The sequence below is a fragment of the Cibotium barometz genome, chromosome 26 (genome assembly GCF_041138505.1).
Source record: "Cibotium barometz isolate CiBa-2024 chromosome 26, ASM4113850v1, whole genome shotgun sequence".
Taxonomy (NCBI): Eukaryota; Viridiplantae; Streptophyta; class Polypodiopsida; order Cyatheales; family Cibotiaceae; genus Cibotium; species Cibotium barometz.
Window position 1 is genome coordinate 15,497,017 of NC_141071.1, and position 14,251 is coordinate 15,511,267.

Genomic DNA, 14,251 nt, shown 5'->3' on the forward strand with positions numbered 1-14,251 from the left:
ATACGGAATCTTGGCCATTTCAGCCTTCTCATGATCAGAAGTAGGGTTGTCCTCTGCACTGAGTTTCACATATGGAGGCAATGGAACTCCGATTGCTTTCCCCCCTTCCATATTGAAACGCTGCAAAATCTTGGATACATACTCCTGCTGAGATAAATAGAGTAACCCCTCGACCTATCTCTGAGTATCCACATTCCAAGAATGTGATTTGCATCACCAAGATCCTTCATGTTAAAGCTGCCGTGTAGATTCTGTTTCAATGAATCCAAGGCATGAGTATCCCTGCTGCCAGCAACAATCAGCATGTCATCAACATACAAAACCAAGATAATCAGGCTTCCATCTGCTGCCTTCTTGGTGTACAAGCAGTGATCAACTTGACTCCTCTGATAGACCTGAGACTGCATGAAAGTATCAAACTTATGATACCATTCCCGCGGTGCTTGTTTCAGCCCATACAAACTCCGTTTGAGTTTACAGACCATCTTCTCAGGTAGAAGACAAATTGGGTGCCTAGCATTGATCTTAGGTACTGTCATTGATCTTTGGAGCTTTCCACTCTCAAGCATTGGCTGTAAAACAAAGGTAGCATGCTGGAATTGACAGGGAAATCATATCGGCAAGGGGGGGGGGGGGGGATTATATGACCAGAAAAATACCCAAACAATAATAATGTAGCTACAAAACACTAGATGATTTAGCTCACCCGCATATGCGCACGTGCATGTGTGCATGCGTACAAGCACGCAATGGCTAGTGTGACAGAACAAAGGAAATTTTCAAAGTTCCAAGTAAAAAAAGATCTTCCTAGTTGTACTGACATTCCTGATTTTATTACATATACAACAATCCCAGAGACCAACCTCCCAGTAAGGATTGAAACCAGCTTTTCTACATCTTTACAATAACAATATAATCCTGGCATTTAACCTTTCCATCCATCCTTCCAGTGTCTCAGGGCTCCCATTACCTCAATGGGATTGGTGAAGCCAGTAGCATCCTGTTACCCAGCACACATAATCAGCAGCAGCCTTGCACTCTTAACAAAAGTACAAACCAGCCTGACTGTGGTTCTATCTATGACAAAAACATGCCCTCACAAGGTATACCTGAATCGACTTCTCTTGAGCACGCATGAATGGGTTAATCTCCAATTCTTCACCAATAGTGGATGGCACCGTGGGCTTGTTCTCCATCCGTTGCTGCTCTGACCAAGCTAGCTTTCTTTTAATTGCAAGGTTCTCTGGTTCAACCTCCAAAGCAAAGCATAGATTTTTTACAGTATACTGCCCAAATCAAAACCAGGATACAAAGGGCAGTTACCATCAGACATATTACATGCATCCAGCCCTTCTGGACATTGTTTACACACATCAGAATGGGTGCTAGGAGGATCTATACAATACACAGCATTTTCATGTATGAAGATAGATTATATTGAAAGCTGATAAATAGCATCTGAGAAAACCAAACATAGAGAAGCATCTTGTTAGTGCACCTCATGTCCACAGAAAACTCGAGTGCTTGGAGGCAACACAGCCAACTTCTCACAAAGAGAGTACTGCATCTGCTCAGCTGTCCCTTCAAAGAACCTTCCACAACCTCCAATAAACTGCACAAAAAAAAAGACGCAGAAGCCAAGTGTCATGGCTCTCTAGCTGTGGCCTCTACCTTCAAATTTAGGAGTACAGCATGCATGATTAGCTTTCAAAAAAACTAAATCAACAGTTGCCATCCCATCTCACCAAGGTATCCCCAGTAAACACAGCTGGATCATCTCCACGGACATCAATTACATTGTAGCAGATGTGACCCTTCGTGTGACTGAGAACCATAAAAAACACAATGATAAATTGAGTTTTAGAGCCACTTGATATGCTTTGTACAGAACAGCTAATTAAGAAGTTTTATAAATTTGTGTTCCTGGAAAAGCCAAGTTAATTATCAGCCTCTTCCTGGTACCACCCGCATTGTAACGATATTGATTCAGACAACTAACATCAGGTGGATTTAATAGTCATGTGATAAGTCCAACTTATAAACCACATGTCCAACTCATTTTAACAAGGCCCACAATATTTGGGTGACAACTTGATGGATTTTCCACCTTTAATTTCAGTAAGATGAGTAAAAGCACTTTCTTCCCCTCTTTCTTCAAAGAGTGTTTGGTCCTTTTAGCGTTAGCAAAGTGAATGGCTTGATCCATAGCACTATCCATTATTGATTGAAACTGATATAAATTCATCGGCACTCAGGTTTTTTAAAAGTAATTTAATTATACTTGCATGAACTATACGCAAACTCCAAGGCAATGTCACTCACCCATATAAGCTCTCAAGTCTCAACATATCCTCCCAGACCTCGTTGACTATCTCAGTCTCAGGATGATCTCATGCAGAGTTTCATTCTAAGATTACTAAAAACATGATGTCAAAAACTATATGTAAATTGTGGGTCTTGGCAAGCCATGTAATCGAAACACATGAAAAATAAACAATTCAGCCACTTGCAGTGCTTCCACCTTTTTCATATAAGGAACAAAGTGTGCCATTTTAGCTGAACGACGGCCTATTACCAAGACATCATTATGACCTCCTTGGGTCCTCAGCAATCCCATTATAAAATCCATGGGCATCCTCTGTCATTTCCTTTCCGGAGTATGCAACGGATTCAACAATCTCCGTGATTTAACACACTCGAATTTTGAAATTTAACACTGAAAACAAAGTGTCACATAGTGATGCACATAGTTTTTCAACGTGTGGCCACTACGTTTAATGAGCTCCATGGTCTTTTTGACCCTGTTAGTGTCTAATACTACATGGACTGCCGTGACAACCACATATCACACATACTCTCGAATCATCTTAGTCGGAAGCGCAAATCTTACCATTCCTCTTGAGGCATACATCCTCAATGGTAAATTTATGATTTTTGGATGATAGAATCCACAAAGACTCTATATATGCATCCATCTTTTGAGCTTCACATAGCTCATCAAATGTTCCATTCATTATTATACAAAGCTAATTTAATACGTTATCCACGATAATGCATTCGTAACAACATTCTCTTTGCCACGTCAATACCATATGAAACCCCTGAATTAATTCAGTCCATCTTATTGGCAGTCTCTCTGGTTGGTTGCAAAAATACATGGTCATTGTACAATTTAAACTCAGCTTCATACAGATATGCCTCCAAACCTTGAGTGCATAAATTAACACATACAACTCAATCTCGTATAGGTAGGTTACCTACGTTGTGAGTTACTCATCTTTTTGCTTTCAAAAGCAACCAGTTGAACTTTCTAGCTCAACATAACACCTGTCCTGATACCACTCGCATCAGCTTCAACCACAAAAGGTAATTTTGGATCCATGATCTTCAACACTACCGCAATTGCTAATGCATGTTTCAATTTTTCAAAGCTTTCTTGTTGTTTGTGTCTGTCTAAACATAGACAACCGCGATTTGCAATAACCAAGTGAACGTCACAATAATCTCAAAGTACATGAGAATAAAATTCTCATAAAAGCCTGTGGGACTGGTCAAACCAATATTATAGCAGTTTCCTTTGAATCTATTTTTACTCCTTGCACAGAGATTATGTGCCCAAAATATATAACTTCCTCTTGACATAACAAAGTCTTATCTCTACTGTCAAATAACACATTCTCACATAAGACACCAAACATTGGAAACAAGTTATGCTCTTCTACAATACCATTGCAGACCAAGATTTCATCAATAAAATCAACCACAAATTTCCCTATAAACGGTCCAAAAACATCATTCATAAGCATCATAAATGTGGTCAGAGCATTACGAAGCCCAAACGGCATTACAAGCTACTCATAATGACGAAAACGAGTATGAAAAGCTATCTTGGATACATCTTTGTCTTAGTATAAATTTGGTTGTATTCACTTTTAAGTTCTACTTTAGTAAAAAACGATGCTCACGTAAAGCATCCAACAAAACATCGATTTTTTACATAAGAGTATCAATGTTTGACTTTGATGTTGTTTAAATCTCTTTAGTCTATACATGTTTCTTTTTAACAAACAAAAGTGGAAAAATGAATGGTGTGAAACTAAGAAGAATGAGTCCTCAAGAGACTTTGCAAGAAGCCTATGCATAAAAGCTCATGCATAGGCAAAGCAAAGGAAAGCGAGTGAGCTGCGCTCCCCCCCTGCTGTCGTGCTACCTGAGTTCCCCCCTCGTCGCCGCCCTGCTAGTCCCCGCCCCGCTCCTCTTTCATGTCCGCCTGCGCCTCCCTTCGCCCCCCTGCTTCTCGTGCCGCCCCCCCTCCTGCTCCTATTCACGCCCTGCCTGCTACCGGCCCCCGCATTCGCCCCTTCCTTGTTTTCGACAGTGCCCCGACCCCCTCTCACGCCTGTGCTCCTCGCTCTGCTCCTACCCACCAGCCCTACCCTCCCCCCTCCCCCCCCTCCCCCCTTCGGTCGCTCGCGTCGCCTTCACCCCCCTCCCCTTCCCTCTGTTAGTGCAGCAGTCTTGTTGCCCCCCTTCTTCCTTCTTCCTTGGTCGTCGGCAACATTTTCAACTTGAGGGCTTGTTTCTATTATTGGCAAGTTTCGGCCTCTTCTGGTCTTCGCCCCAAGAGGACTCCATGGCAGCCGCTCCCTCTCCCCCGACCGAGGCCGCCGTTACCTGCCTTTCGTTTTCTGAAGCGGACCTGCAGCTTCTCGCTAACGACTATTGCATCCCTAGAGGCCTCCACTCTGGTATACAAGATTGTTGGTAGCCGCCCCACATGTGGCCAACTCAGACATCTCCTTCAGGCTAGCATCTTAGGTGCACCTGCAAAGATCGCAAATATTCATACATTGGGGCGTGGCTACTACCAGGTTGAGTTTTATTTAGCAGCAACTTCTGATCTTGTCATGCAACAGCTGAGCCCCGTTGCACTGCGTACGGCCCAGGCCTTCTTTTCACCTGCAAAGATCACAAATATTCATACATTGGAGCGTGGCTACTACCAGGTTTAGTTCGATTCACCAGCAGCGTCTAATCTTGTCATGCAACTGAGCCCCGTTGCATTGCGTACCGCCCAGGCCTTTTTTTCACGGTGGCAGCACGGCTTCGACCCGGTATCCGACCCATTAGTTGGAGTTTCAGGCTTTCCCGTGATAGTCTGCTTTCCAGACCTCAGGCAGGAATACCTTCCTCTTCTCCCGGTGATTGGTGGTGCCATCGGGAGAGTGATGGAATCCCCCCCCCCCCCCGGCTGCCTCGGCCCTCGCACGAACAGCTGGGATTCCACCTCTTCGCATCTGCGTTGCTTCGCCGGATTCTGTGCCTCACATGATATCTATTCCCAATCTTCGAGGCAACCCCATTATGCAACGAGTGGAGTATTCCGGCCTTCCAGGTCAATGCTTTATTTGCAGACAGATGGGTCATCTGGCCAGAGCTTGTCCTCGGCGTTAGACTAGGCGACCACCCCCGGTGGTTCCCCCTCCTCCTTCCCGCTGATGTGGTGGCTGATTCCTCGTCGCAACTTCTCCTCTGGTCCTCAGTGCCCAGTGGGGCAGGTTGACCCCACCCTCTCTTCATCGAGCTTCTTCCAACAGTATCCCTCTCTGATGGATACCTCTCTCTAGCCTCTCCAGCCTCTACGCCTTCCCGCTCCCGCTCGTCGTCTCCCCCCTCTCCCACCCTCGCCTCCAACACTACCGCAGTCGCTCCATTTGCCCCTTCTTCTTCCTCCGTGCCCACCATCCCCCCCCCCTCTCCAAACCATTCCCATTGCCCCCCTGCAACCCCTGATCCGGAGAGGAGACAGCCGACAAGTAATGTTCGTCGCCTGATTCATCGTTTCTTAGAGCCGGTGGAGAAGGCCATTGCGGCCTCACCGATGAGGGCTCTCCCACCTGCGTCTCTAGGCGGCCCCCCCAGGATCTTGGGGTAACATGTGGATTATAGTTTCTTCCGATGTCTTCCGACGGAAGGGACAGCCAGGTTCGAGGAGACCGTAGCCCCTATTCGGGTATGTGTGGTCTTCCACCACTCCGGACCCTCTATGCCCAGAGAATGGCGTGATGATCTTCACTTTCCCCTATTCAGGTATGTGTGGTCTTCCACCACTCCGGACCCTCTATGCCAGAGAATGGCGTGATGATCTTCTCTTTCCCCTTAGAGCGCAACTCCCAAGACAAAGTGGGATCAAGAGTTGGTGGCCACTACCATTCAGGATCAAGCAGTTGAGCTATCGCATCATCTGCAAGATCTCCGCATCACCGGCGTTCTTACTCATCTATGGCCTTTGGCCAGGATGGAGCTTGGTGGATCAGCCCACACAGACCAGGGAGGGGAGATGGTGACCTCCAACTTGGAGGTGCTGCTGTTTGTGTTCATGCATACCTCTCTCGCAGTACCCCTCCCCCCTTCTTACAGATATCTCCATTGTGATCGATGGAACACGGAGTATGCATACTCCTGTCCTGGGGCAGAGTGGCAGTACATGGAGGGCAAGATCCACGCCCACTTGGCGCGACTCCACACTAGGACAGATTGTGACTATTCCCCGTCTAAGCCCACGAAGCCCACGCCCAAGACTCTTCGAGTGGAGGGCAGTTCCAGTAGTTCTGCGTCACACAGAGATTGATATGAGGATTGTCTCATGGAACATTCAAGGCTTAGGGGGGGCTCAGTGCTTTCAAAGACGAGGTGTCCTTAGAGCAAAGCTGCATCGAGCTATGGTGGGGGGATCTATCGACATTATTTTCCTCCAGGAGCACCATCTTACCGAGGGGCGTACTCACCACTGCGGGAAGATTCTACCATGTAGGAGTCATACCTTCTGATCTCCATCATTCGGTCCTTCAGGGATGCAGGGAGGAGTGTGTCTCTCTGTTAGTGAGCAGCTTCTGCCATCTGTGACAGCCTACAGGGTCAGGAGTCATAGTTCTAGGATGTGCTCAGTGGGTTACCATTCTGATTGGAGAGGATAGTGTTGGCTTCCTTAATATTTATGCCTTGAATGCAGCTGGAGGTAGGCTATCTTTTGGAGCACTGTCCGATATGCCCTGCCCCAGGCTGATTTTAGGCAAACTCCACAAGTGGTAAATACTTCTCCCAATCCGATTTGCGGTCGGATACATAAGATTTCAGCAAGTCGAGGACGGCTGAATTTGCTATTTCACTTTGCCCATCTGTCTGTGGATGGTAAGCTGATGAGAAGTTCAGCTTTGTACCCATATTGTCAAACAATGCGCGCCAAAATAAGCTTGTGGTTCTAGGATCTCTATCCCCCACAATAGATTTAGGCATGCCATGGTGTTTGAATATCTGTGCCAAAAACATCCTAGCCATATGATCTGGCTTTATTGTCTTGCGCACGGGAATGAAATGTGCCTGCTTGCTAAACCTGTCAATGATGGTCCAAATAGCATCATTTCCCTGTGGCGTCCTTGGCAAATCCATAATGAAATCCATAGCAATGCTTTCCCATGGTTCATTTGGTATAGGCAAAGGCTGAAGCAATCCAGGTGCTTTATGTCGGTCAAACTTGACCTTTTGACATACCATACATTCACGTACATATGCTTCAATATCCTTGCGAATATCTGGCCAAAAGAAACACCTCTCCCCAAAGCTTAAGCTGTGGCCAAAATGCCTCTATGACCTGCATATGGAGGAGCATGGCACTCATCCATAACCTTATGGCGAAGGTTCTTTACCACACACATACGATTTTGCATCATGAGATATCCATCTCTTATGACATACGATGGGACAGCAATACCCTCTTGTAAATCAACCCATACATGTGCAAAATCCTCATCCAGATGATAAGTATTACGCATATCCGATAAGTCCTCATGGTATGCAACTGTAATAGCATGAACCTGTGGTCGTCTAGATAAGGCATCTGCCACCACATTCTTTTTCCCTGGAGTGTGTAAAATCTGAAAATGAAACATTGAGAGGAAATTTGCCCATCTCATATGCTTCCCTGAGAGCTTACTTTGAGTCAAAAAGTATCTCAAACTTTGATGATCAGTTTTGACCATAAAATCAGCCCCTAAAAGATAGTGTTTCCAAATAGTAAGGGCATGAATTACAGCCAACAACTCCTTCTCATAAACCTGTAAGTGAAGCTCTGCATGTTGCAAGCGTCTGCTCTCATAGGCAATGGCATGTCCTTCTTGGTTCAAAACAGCCCCTATGCAGTCCCCACATGCATCACATTCCACCACAAAAGGTTTGTGCAAATCCGGAATAATGAGTACCGGTCCCGAGATGATTGCACTCTTCAACTTTTGAAAGGCATCTCTCTCTTCTTGTGTCCATTTAAAGATTGCTTTCTTCTTCGTTAACTCATGTAACGGAGCGGCAATGAAAGCAAAATGCTTGACGAATCTCCTGTAGTAAGCACATAAACCAAGGAAGCTCCTCACTTCATGGACTGATTTCAGCTCTGGCCATTCTTGCATGGCTTGTATCTTTGCGGGATCCATGCGCACACCATCCTTTGATACAATGTGACCAAGATAGTGAATCTCTGGGAGGAAGAATTCACTCTTTTTTGCATTTATGTAGAGCTGATTTTCCTTCAGCTCTTTAAACACAATAGCCAAGTGCTCACGATGTTGGGCTTCATTCTTTGAGAATACAATAATGTCATCAAAGAATATACCCGTGAACTTTCTATGCTTTCTGAACACCCTGTCCATCATCCTGTTGAAGGTAGCGGGTGCATTTGTAAGGCCAAAAGGCACCACCAAAAACTCATAAAGACCAAGGCTGTCCTAAATGCAGTCTTGTGTACATCTTGAGGTGCCACTCTCACTTGATGATACCCACTCTTGAGGTCTATTCGGCTGAAACATGCCGAACCTTCAAGCTTGTCCAAGATGTCATCAATGCGCGGAATCGGAAATCGATTCTTGATGGTTATCTTATTGAGGGCACGGTAATCAACACACATCCTGTAAGTACCATCCTTCTTTTGAACAAGAAGTACCGGCGAGCAATATGGCGAGGAACTAGGCCGAATCAAACCCTTTTCCAAAAGTTCATTCACCTGTGCCATAATCTCTTCTTGTTGACTAGCACTCACCCTGTATGGTGGCCTATTAGGTGGAGAGCTACCGGGAATTAGATCTATGCAATGATCTTCCGACCTCTCGGGTGGCAACCTTGCTGGCAAAGCATTCGCAAAACAATCTTTGAACTCATTCAAAGAGTTAAGCTTGTCTTGATCTAATGTACTAACATCAACACTAGAATGTTCAATGGTATCACGTACAAAAACCAAGTAAGAACAAGCTGATTTCTTTATTGCCTTATTAATTTGTACATGGCTTACAAGAGGTATGGTACTTCCAGTAGTACCAGCATCTATAGAGTGTTCATGGCCTCTATGTACAAAGTTGATTTTCTTCTCTTTGTAAGCCTTAATAGGCTCTAAACGGTGATGCCAGGGCATCCCCAACAAAACATCACAACCTGTAAGAGGAGCCACTAAAAAGCTCTCATGGTCGAGGTAGTCCTGTATATGTACACGGAGCTTACCAATGACCGGAGTTACATCAACCTGTTTGCCCTCAAAGGCGGCATCTGCATTCATTTGCATTTCCATGTCTTCCACATTGAGACCTATGGCGGCAGCCATCTGTACGGATATAAAGTTGTCTGTGGAAGCATCATCAAAAAGAAACAAAGCGGGCTGATCCTTCAATTTGCCCCAAGCCTTGCATATGACTCTACTCTTGGGCTCATGCCCTGTATTACCCTGCACATCGGGTACAACATTCACAAGAGGCTTTTCCACATTAGGCTCAACATTCTTAGGATTCTGTTGGCATTTAGGATATATATAATCTTTACTGCCACACTTGAAGCATTTTCCAGCCTTCCTGTACTCTTCCAATTGCTGTTTTGAGACCCCAAAATTGTGGCGTTTATCCCCCGGCTTCTTTTCGGAGTCATCCTTTGCATCTCGGCCACCTTTGGGAGCATTCTTAGGTGGCTGTCCACCCTTTTTCTGGTCATAACCAGCCCTGAATTTGCTCTTGTTTTGACCTGCAAATGGCTTATTTGTGGGTGCTTTCATGTGCAAGTTCTCCGCAATCATGGCTGAGTGTATAAGCTCTTGTATGGTCTTATTTGGGTACACTCCCAAGCTTTGTTGGATGATGTGATGGAGCCCCGATTCAAACTTTCTCTTCTTCTCGTCCTCTCCAATCTTCATGAAGGGAGTAACCTTGAGAAGGACTTTCCAAAACTTTGCTATGTATGAAGCAACGGACTCTCCCTCATCTTGGGACAGCCAATCCCACTCCTTGCGTACATCCTTTGCAAAGTTTGGTGGTAAGAATTGATCATAAAACTGAATTTTGAAAGAGGACCAAGTTGGGGCAGCACTTCCATCGAGTATTTTTGCAAGCCACCAATCACTTGCCGTATCCTTGAGATGCATTCCCACATGCCTGAGCATAGACTTTTCCGAAAAGTCTTCATTGCAAAAAGCTATCTCAAACTGTCTAATGAAAACAAGTGCTTTGGTAGAGTCCATCCGTCCCTGAAAGTTTTCAAACTTTACATCCTTGTCACCGGACTTGAACTCTCGAGGCTTCTTCCTTCTATGTGCATCCCTATGTACATCCTGTTCATCTCCATGGTGATGATGCCGCGATGAAGATTCACGATCCCTCTTCGTTCTCTCTTGAGCCACACTCTCCGAATGAGTGGAAAGCTCAACACGAGAACGGATATGTCTTCTTGGAGCAAAGCGGGAATGAGTAGAGGATCCCTCATCCTTACTCTTCTCTTGACCTGCATCAAGCCTAGCACTAGGGACTCTTGTCCTTTCAGCATTTGGCACTTGCTGTGCTCTTCCTGCTTGTTGTGCATCATGTGCACCATCACGGGCAGCCATGAGGGGTGGCTTCTTGAAAGCCAATCTACCATCAGCTTCGGTGTATACATCACCCTTAACCATTAGGTATGCAAGTGCAAGCTCTCGGGGTTTCTCAACATCCATTTCCTTTGCAATTGCTTCAAAAGTGACTTCATGGACCGAAGCCTTTGCCTTCGCAGCCAACACCCTTTGTACATCCGGGTCATTTTTCAATGACCTGAGCTCTTCGGTTTCAGCCCTGCCTCTCAATGAGGAAAAAAGCATTGGTCTCTATGATCCAAGTGCAAGTCTTTTCCTTGATCTGAGGCTATGGGACTTATGGGATGTGATAAAATCACCAAAATCTGGTTGCTGCAGATTTATGATAGCACCTTAGATGTGCTCTGTTCCCCTTCCAAAATACTGTACAACAGTACTAAGTGCTCACCAATGATGTACCAAATCTGTACCAACAAGTACATCAGCTGAAAATGAGCCTTTTCCTCACTTAAATCAATGTACAGCCATGCCAAAAATTGTACAAAGTTGTACCAAATCTGTACCAGCAAGTACAGTAGCAATAAATGCTCTCCTGGCTGTCCAAATGAGTGAAAATCAGACCTTGACAGTCCCCACCACTGCATACAACAGCGTCGGACTTGACGCCTCAAAGATTCCAAATCAGAATGCATAGTGTCATGAGTACCTCCATCTCCATAGACATCATTGCCTGCAGCATCTCTTGCATCCCTTGTACCATGAAATTCACGGTCCTGTGTGTTCTCCACACTGTCAGAAATGTGGCTGTCCATGACACTCAAATCAGGTCACCAGTTATAATTCCAAGCCTCAGACCGTTTTCCAATGAGGGGAAAAACTGAGCTCTGATACCAATGTAACGGGAGGCGGACGCGTGTATTGGAATCGTATAAATGTGAACAAGATTCTGAGCACTTAACACTTGAGCATTACAACCACAAAGCTGAAAATGACAGTACACCACATAAAGGGGCCGATGATAGGCTGACCCCCCTCTTTAGGTTATATTACCAAAAGAGTCTGCAAAGTACAAGATTTCGGGTGCCTGGGGATTCACCACCAGCCTGCACCTGATTCTTCCAAATACATTATGAATGAATACATTTCAAACAAGAGAATCTGTAGGTACATCCGACCTACACACAGGTCCATCCGCCCTGCACAAGCCTCTTCACATGTACATCCGCCCTGCACAAGAGAGTCACAATCCTCACAGGTACTCCGCCCTGCACAAGATGTAAATGGATCTTTAGGCCCTGTTTCCACGCGAGAAACTGATCCAGAAACCTATGTTCTCCGCAAGCAAGTGAATGCTTGCCCTAAGCACCTGCTATACCAGGAATCCTTGAGACACATCCATGCTCACATATTCAATTGCTGTCCGGCCTGTTTTGTGCAATAACCAGTCCAAAACAGCAACTTTCTGTCGCGAGAAATCCACCTGTAAAGGGTCTTACAGCCCTGTGGAGGTCCCTAGAGCTGTCCTGTACTGTCCAAGTTGACTTTGGACACCTGTAACCAGCCCAAAACTCGCAATAACCAGAAATTGCAGGTCTGAAATTTACCAACCAGCCCTTTAGAAGAGTGTGGGGATCGTTGTCCAAGCTTGTGTGAGTCCGGGAAGCAAGCAACCAGCCCTGTAGCAACTCCCAAAGCTCCAACCAGCTCTCCAATATGTTGAATAATGAGTAAAACAGCCCAAAAGGGCCTCTTGAGGGAGGCGCCTTTTTCAGGTGCCACCTCAGGGGCCTGGTGGGTACACATGCTGGCTGACATGTGTCCCCATAAGGTGTCCAGGTAGGTGTCCAGCCCATAGTGCTCCGGACTTCATTAATTTTGGTCCAACCAAATGCGAACGTATTATATGTTGTCCGGCCACTTATTAATGAGTGTGGACCTGCAAACCAATAAACCTTAGTAGTAAATGAAGTAAGCTGTAAATTGAGTGTGGACGCACTTACCACCTGCAAAACCCATAAGCCCACAATTTTAGGCCCAAACAAGAGTGCACACACGTGTCCACAAGGTGCCCGAGCGTCCCCGGTCCCTCGGACTTCACAAGCCAAAATAACAAGCATTGTCCAGGCAACAAGACAATGTCACACAAAGTAAAATAAAGTTATGGCATGCATCATTTATGCATTGTGCACATGTAAACTTGGAGAACCACCTATCATCATTCTTGTACTTGAAAATATTCCGCCTGCCATCATAACACACCATGTGTGCATGGCCGGAATCCACACGGGCACCGCCCGAAAGTCCACAAATGTCCTGCCATGTCCTTGGACTCATATGCATCCACTCATATGATCCATACACATGCCCAGGTATAATACATACATGCATCCGCATGTTTCTAGGCCTGACACGCATCCGCATGTCCCTAGAATATAGGGGTTTGTGACACCCACCCGGTGTGTTGCAAGAGTCTCGGACCAGGCACCAGTGGCTGTGTCCCATGGCGACTGCCTCCCGCTCAGAGAGAGAAACCTCATGGATGCATACATAGCCAGGGTCTCGTGCTAGGTCTACCACTATGCGAACCACCAAATGTTGAATCCCGGAGGCATTCGCACTCCCGGTATCAAAGAAATGTGCCAACTCCCAGAGTCGGCCTATCACGTCTGTCATCTCCAGATCGCTAACATGGTGAGAAAACTCAACTACCTGAGCCTTCAAAATACTAAGAGCGAGATCCAGAGTCCACTCCCGGTCGCTAGTGCCGCGCAGAGAAGGAAGGAGAAGGCCACCGCTGAATCAAGAGCCTCCACCCCTCGGGCCGGAGGTATCACCACATGAACTCTGATGGGTGCTCGCTTGGGGGGGCCCTCCCCTCCAAAAAGGCGTGTGAAGGAGTAGTCGAAAGCCTCCGAGCGTTGTCTAGTGTCGAGACTACTCAGCCGACTGCGGATAGAGGATATCCGTGAAGCACGAATCGGCATGGTAGGTCTCCGCTGCGGTGCTCGAGCAAGGTCAGTGCTCAGTGCCCGCCGGACTGCAGGTGAGCGCCAGGGTACTGCCAGTGCCTCCCGGGGAGCTGAGGCGAGCGGAGGGGGAGGAGGGGGGGGAGAAGGGGGTGGGGAAGGAGCCACTGAAAAAGCGGGAGCAGGTCTGCGCTGGGGTCTCCTCCTAGAGGGGAGCAAAGCTGTTCCTCATTGGAACCCAATGATGCTGAGGCCGTGACTGCTGCTGCGTCGGTCTCTGGGCATGCTACTGTGGCTGTCTCCCTCTACGGCGCCCCTGTCCAGGCTGCCAATCCAAGGTCTCTGTGGGCTGAGCAGGTGTCCCGGAGGCTGCCTGCCGAGCCGCATCTGTGGGCGGGCCATCGGGGGTCTGCTA

General features: G+C 46.5%; 1 protein-coding gene across 1 annotated transcript in view; it reads right to left on the reverse strand.

Annotated features, from left to right (window-relative positions):
* Positions 1-675: 675 nt before the first annotated feature.
* GLY2 (Metallo-hydrolase/oxidoreductase superfamily protein) overlaps positions 676-14,251 on the reverse strand; it is a 59,706-nt gene continuing 46,130 nt past the window's right edge. The window contains exons 4-7 of the mRNA XM_086820324.1: positions 1,746-1,824; positions 1,499-1,612; positions 1,110-1,286; positions 676-1,000 (exon numbers count right to left, since the gene is read on the reverse strand). Coding sequence (XP_086676450.1) covers positions 926-1,000; positions 1,110-1,286; positions 1,499-1,612; positions 1,746-1,824 — 445 coding nt within the window. The 3' untranslated portion in view covers positions 676-925. The remainder of the gene's footprint in view (positions 1,001-1,109; positions 1,287-1,498; positions 1,613-1,745; positions 1,825-14,251) is intronic.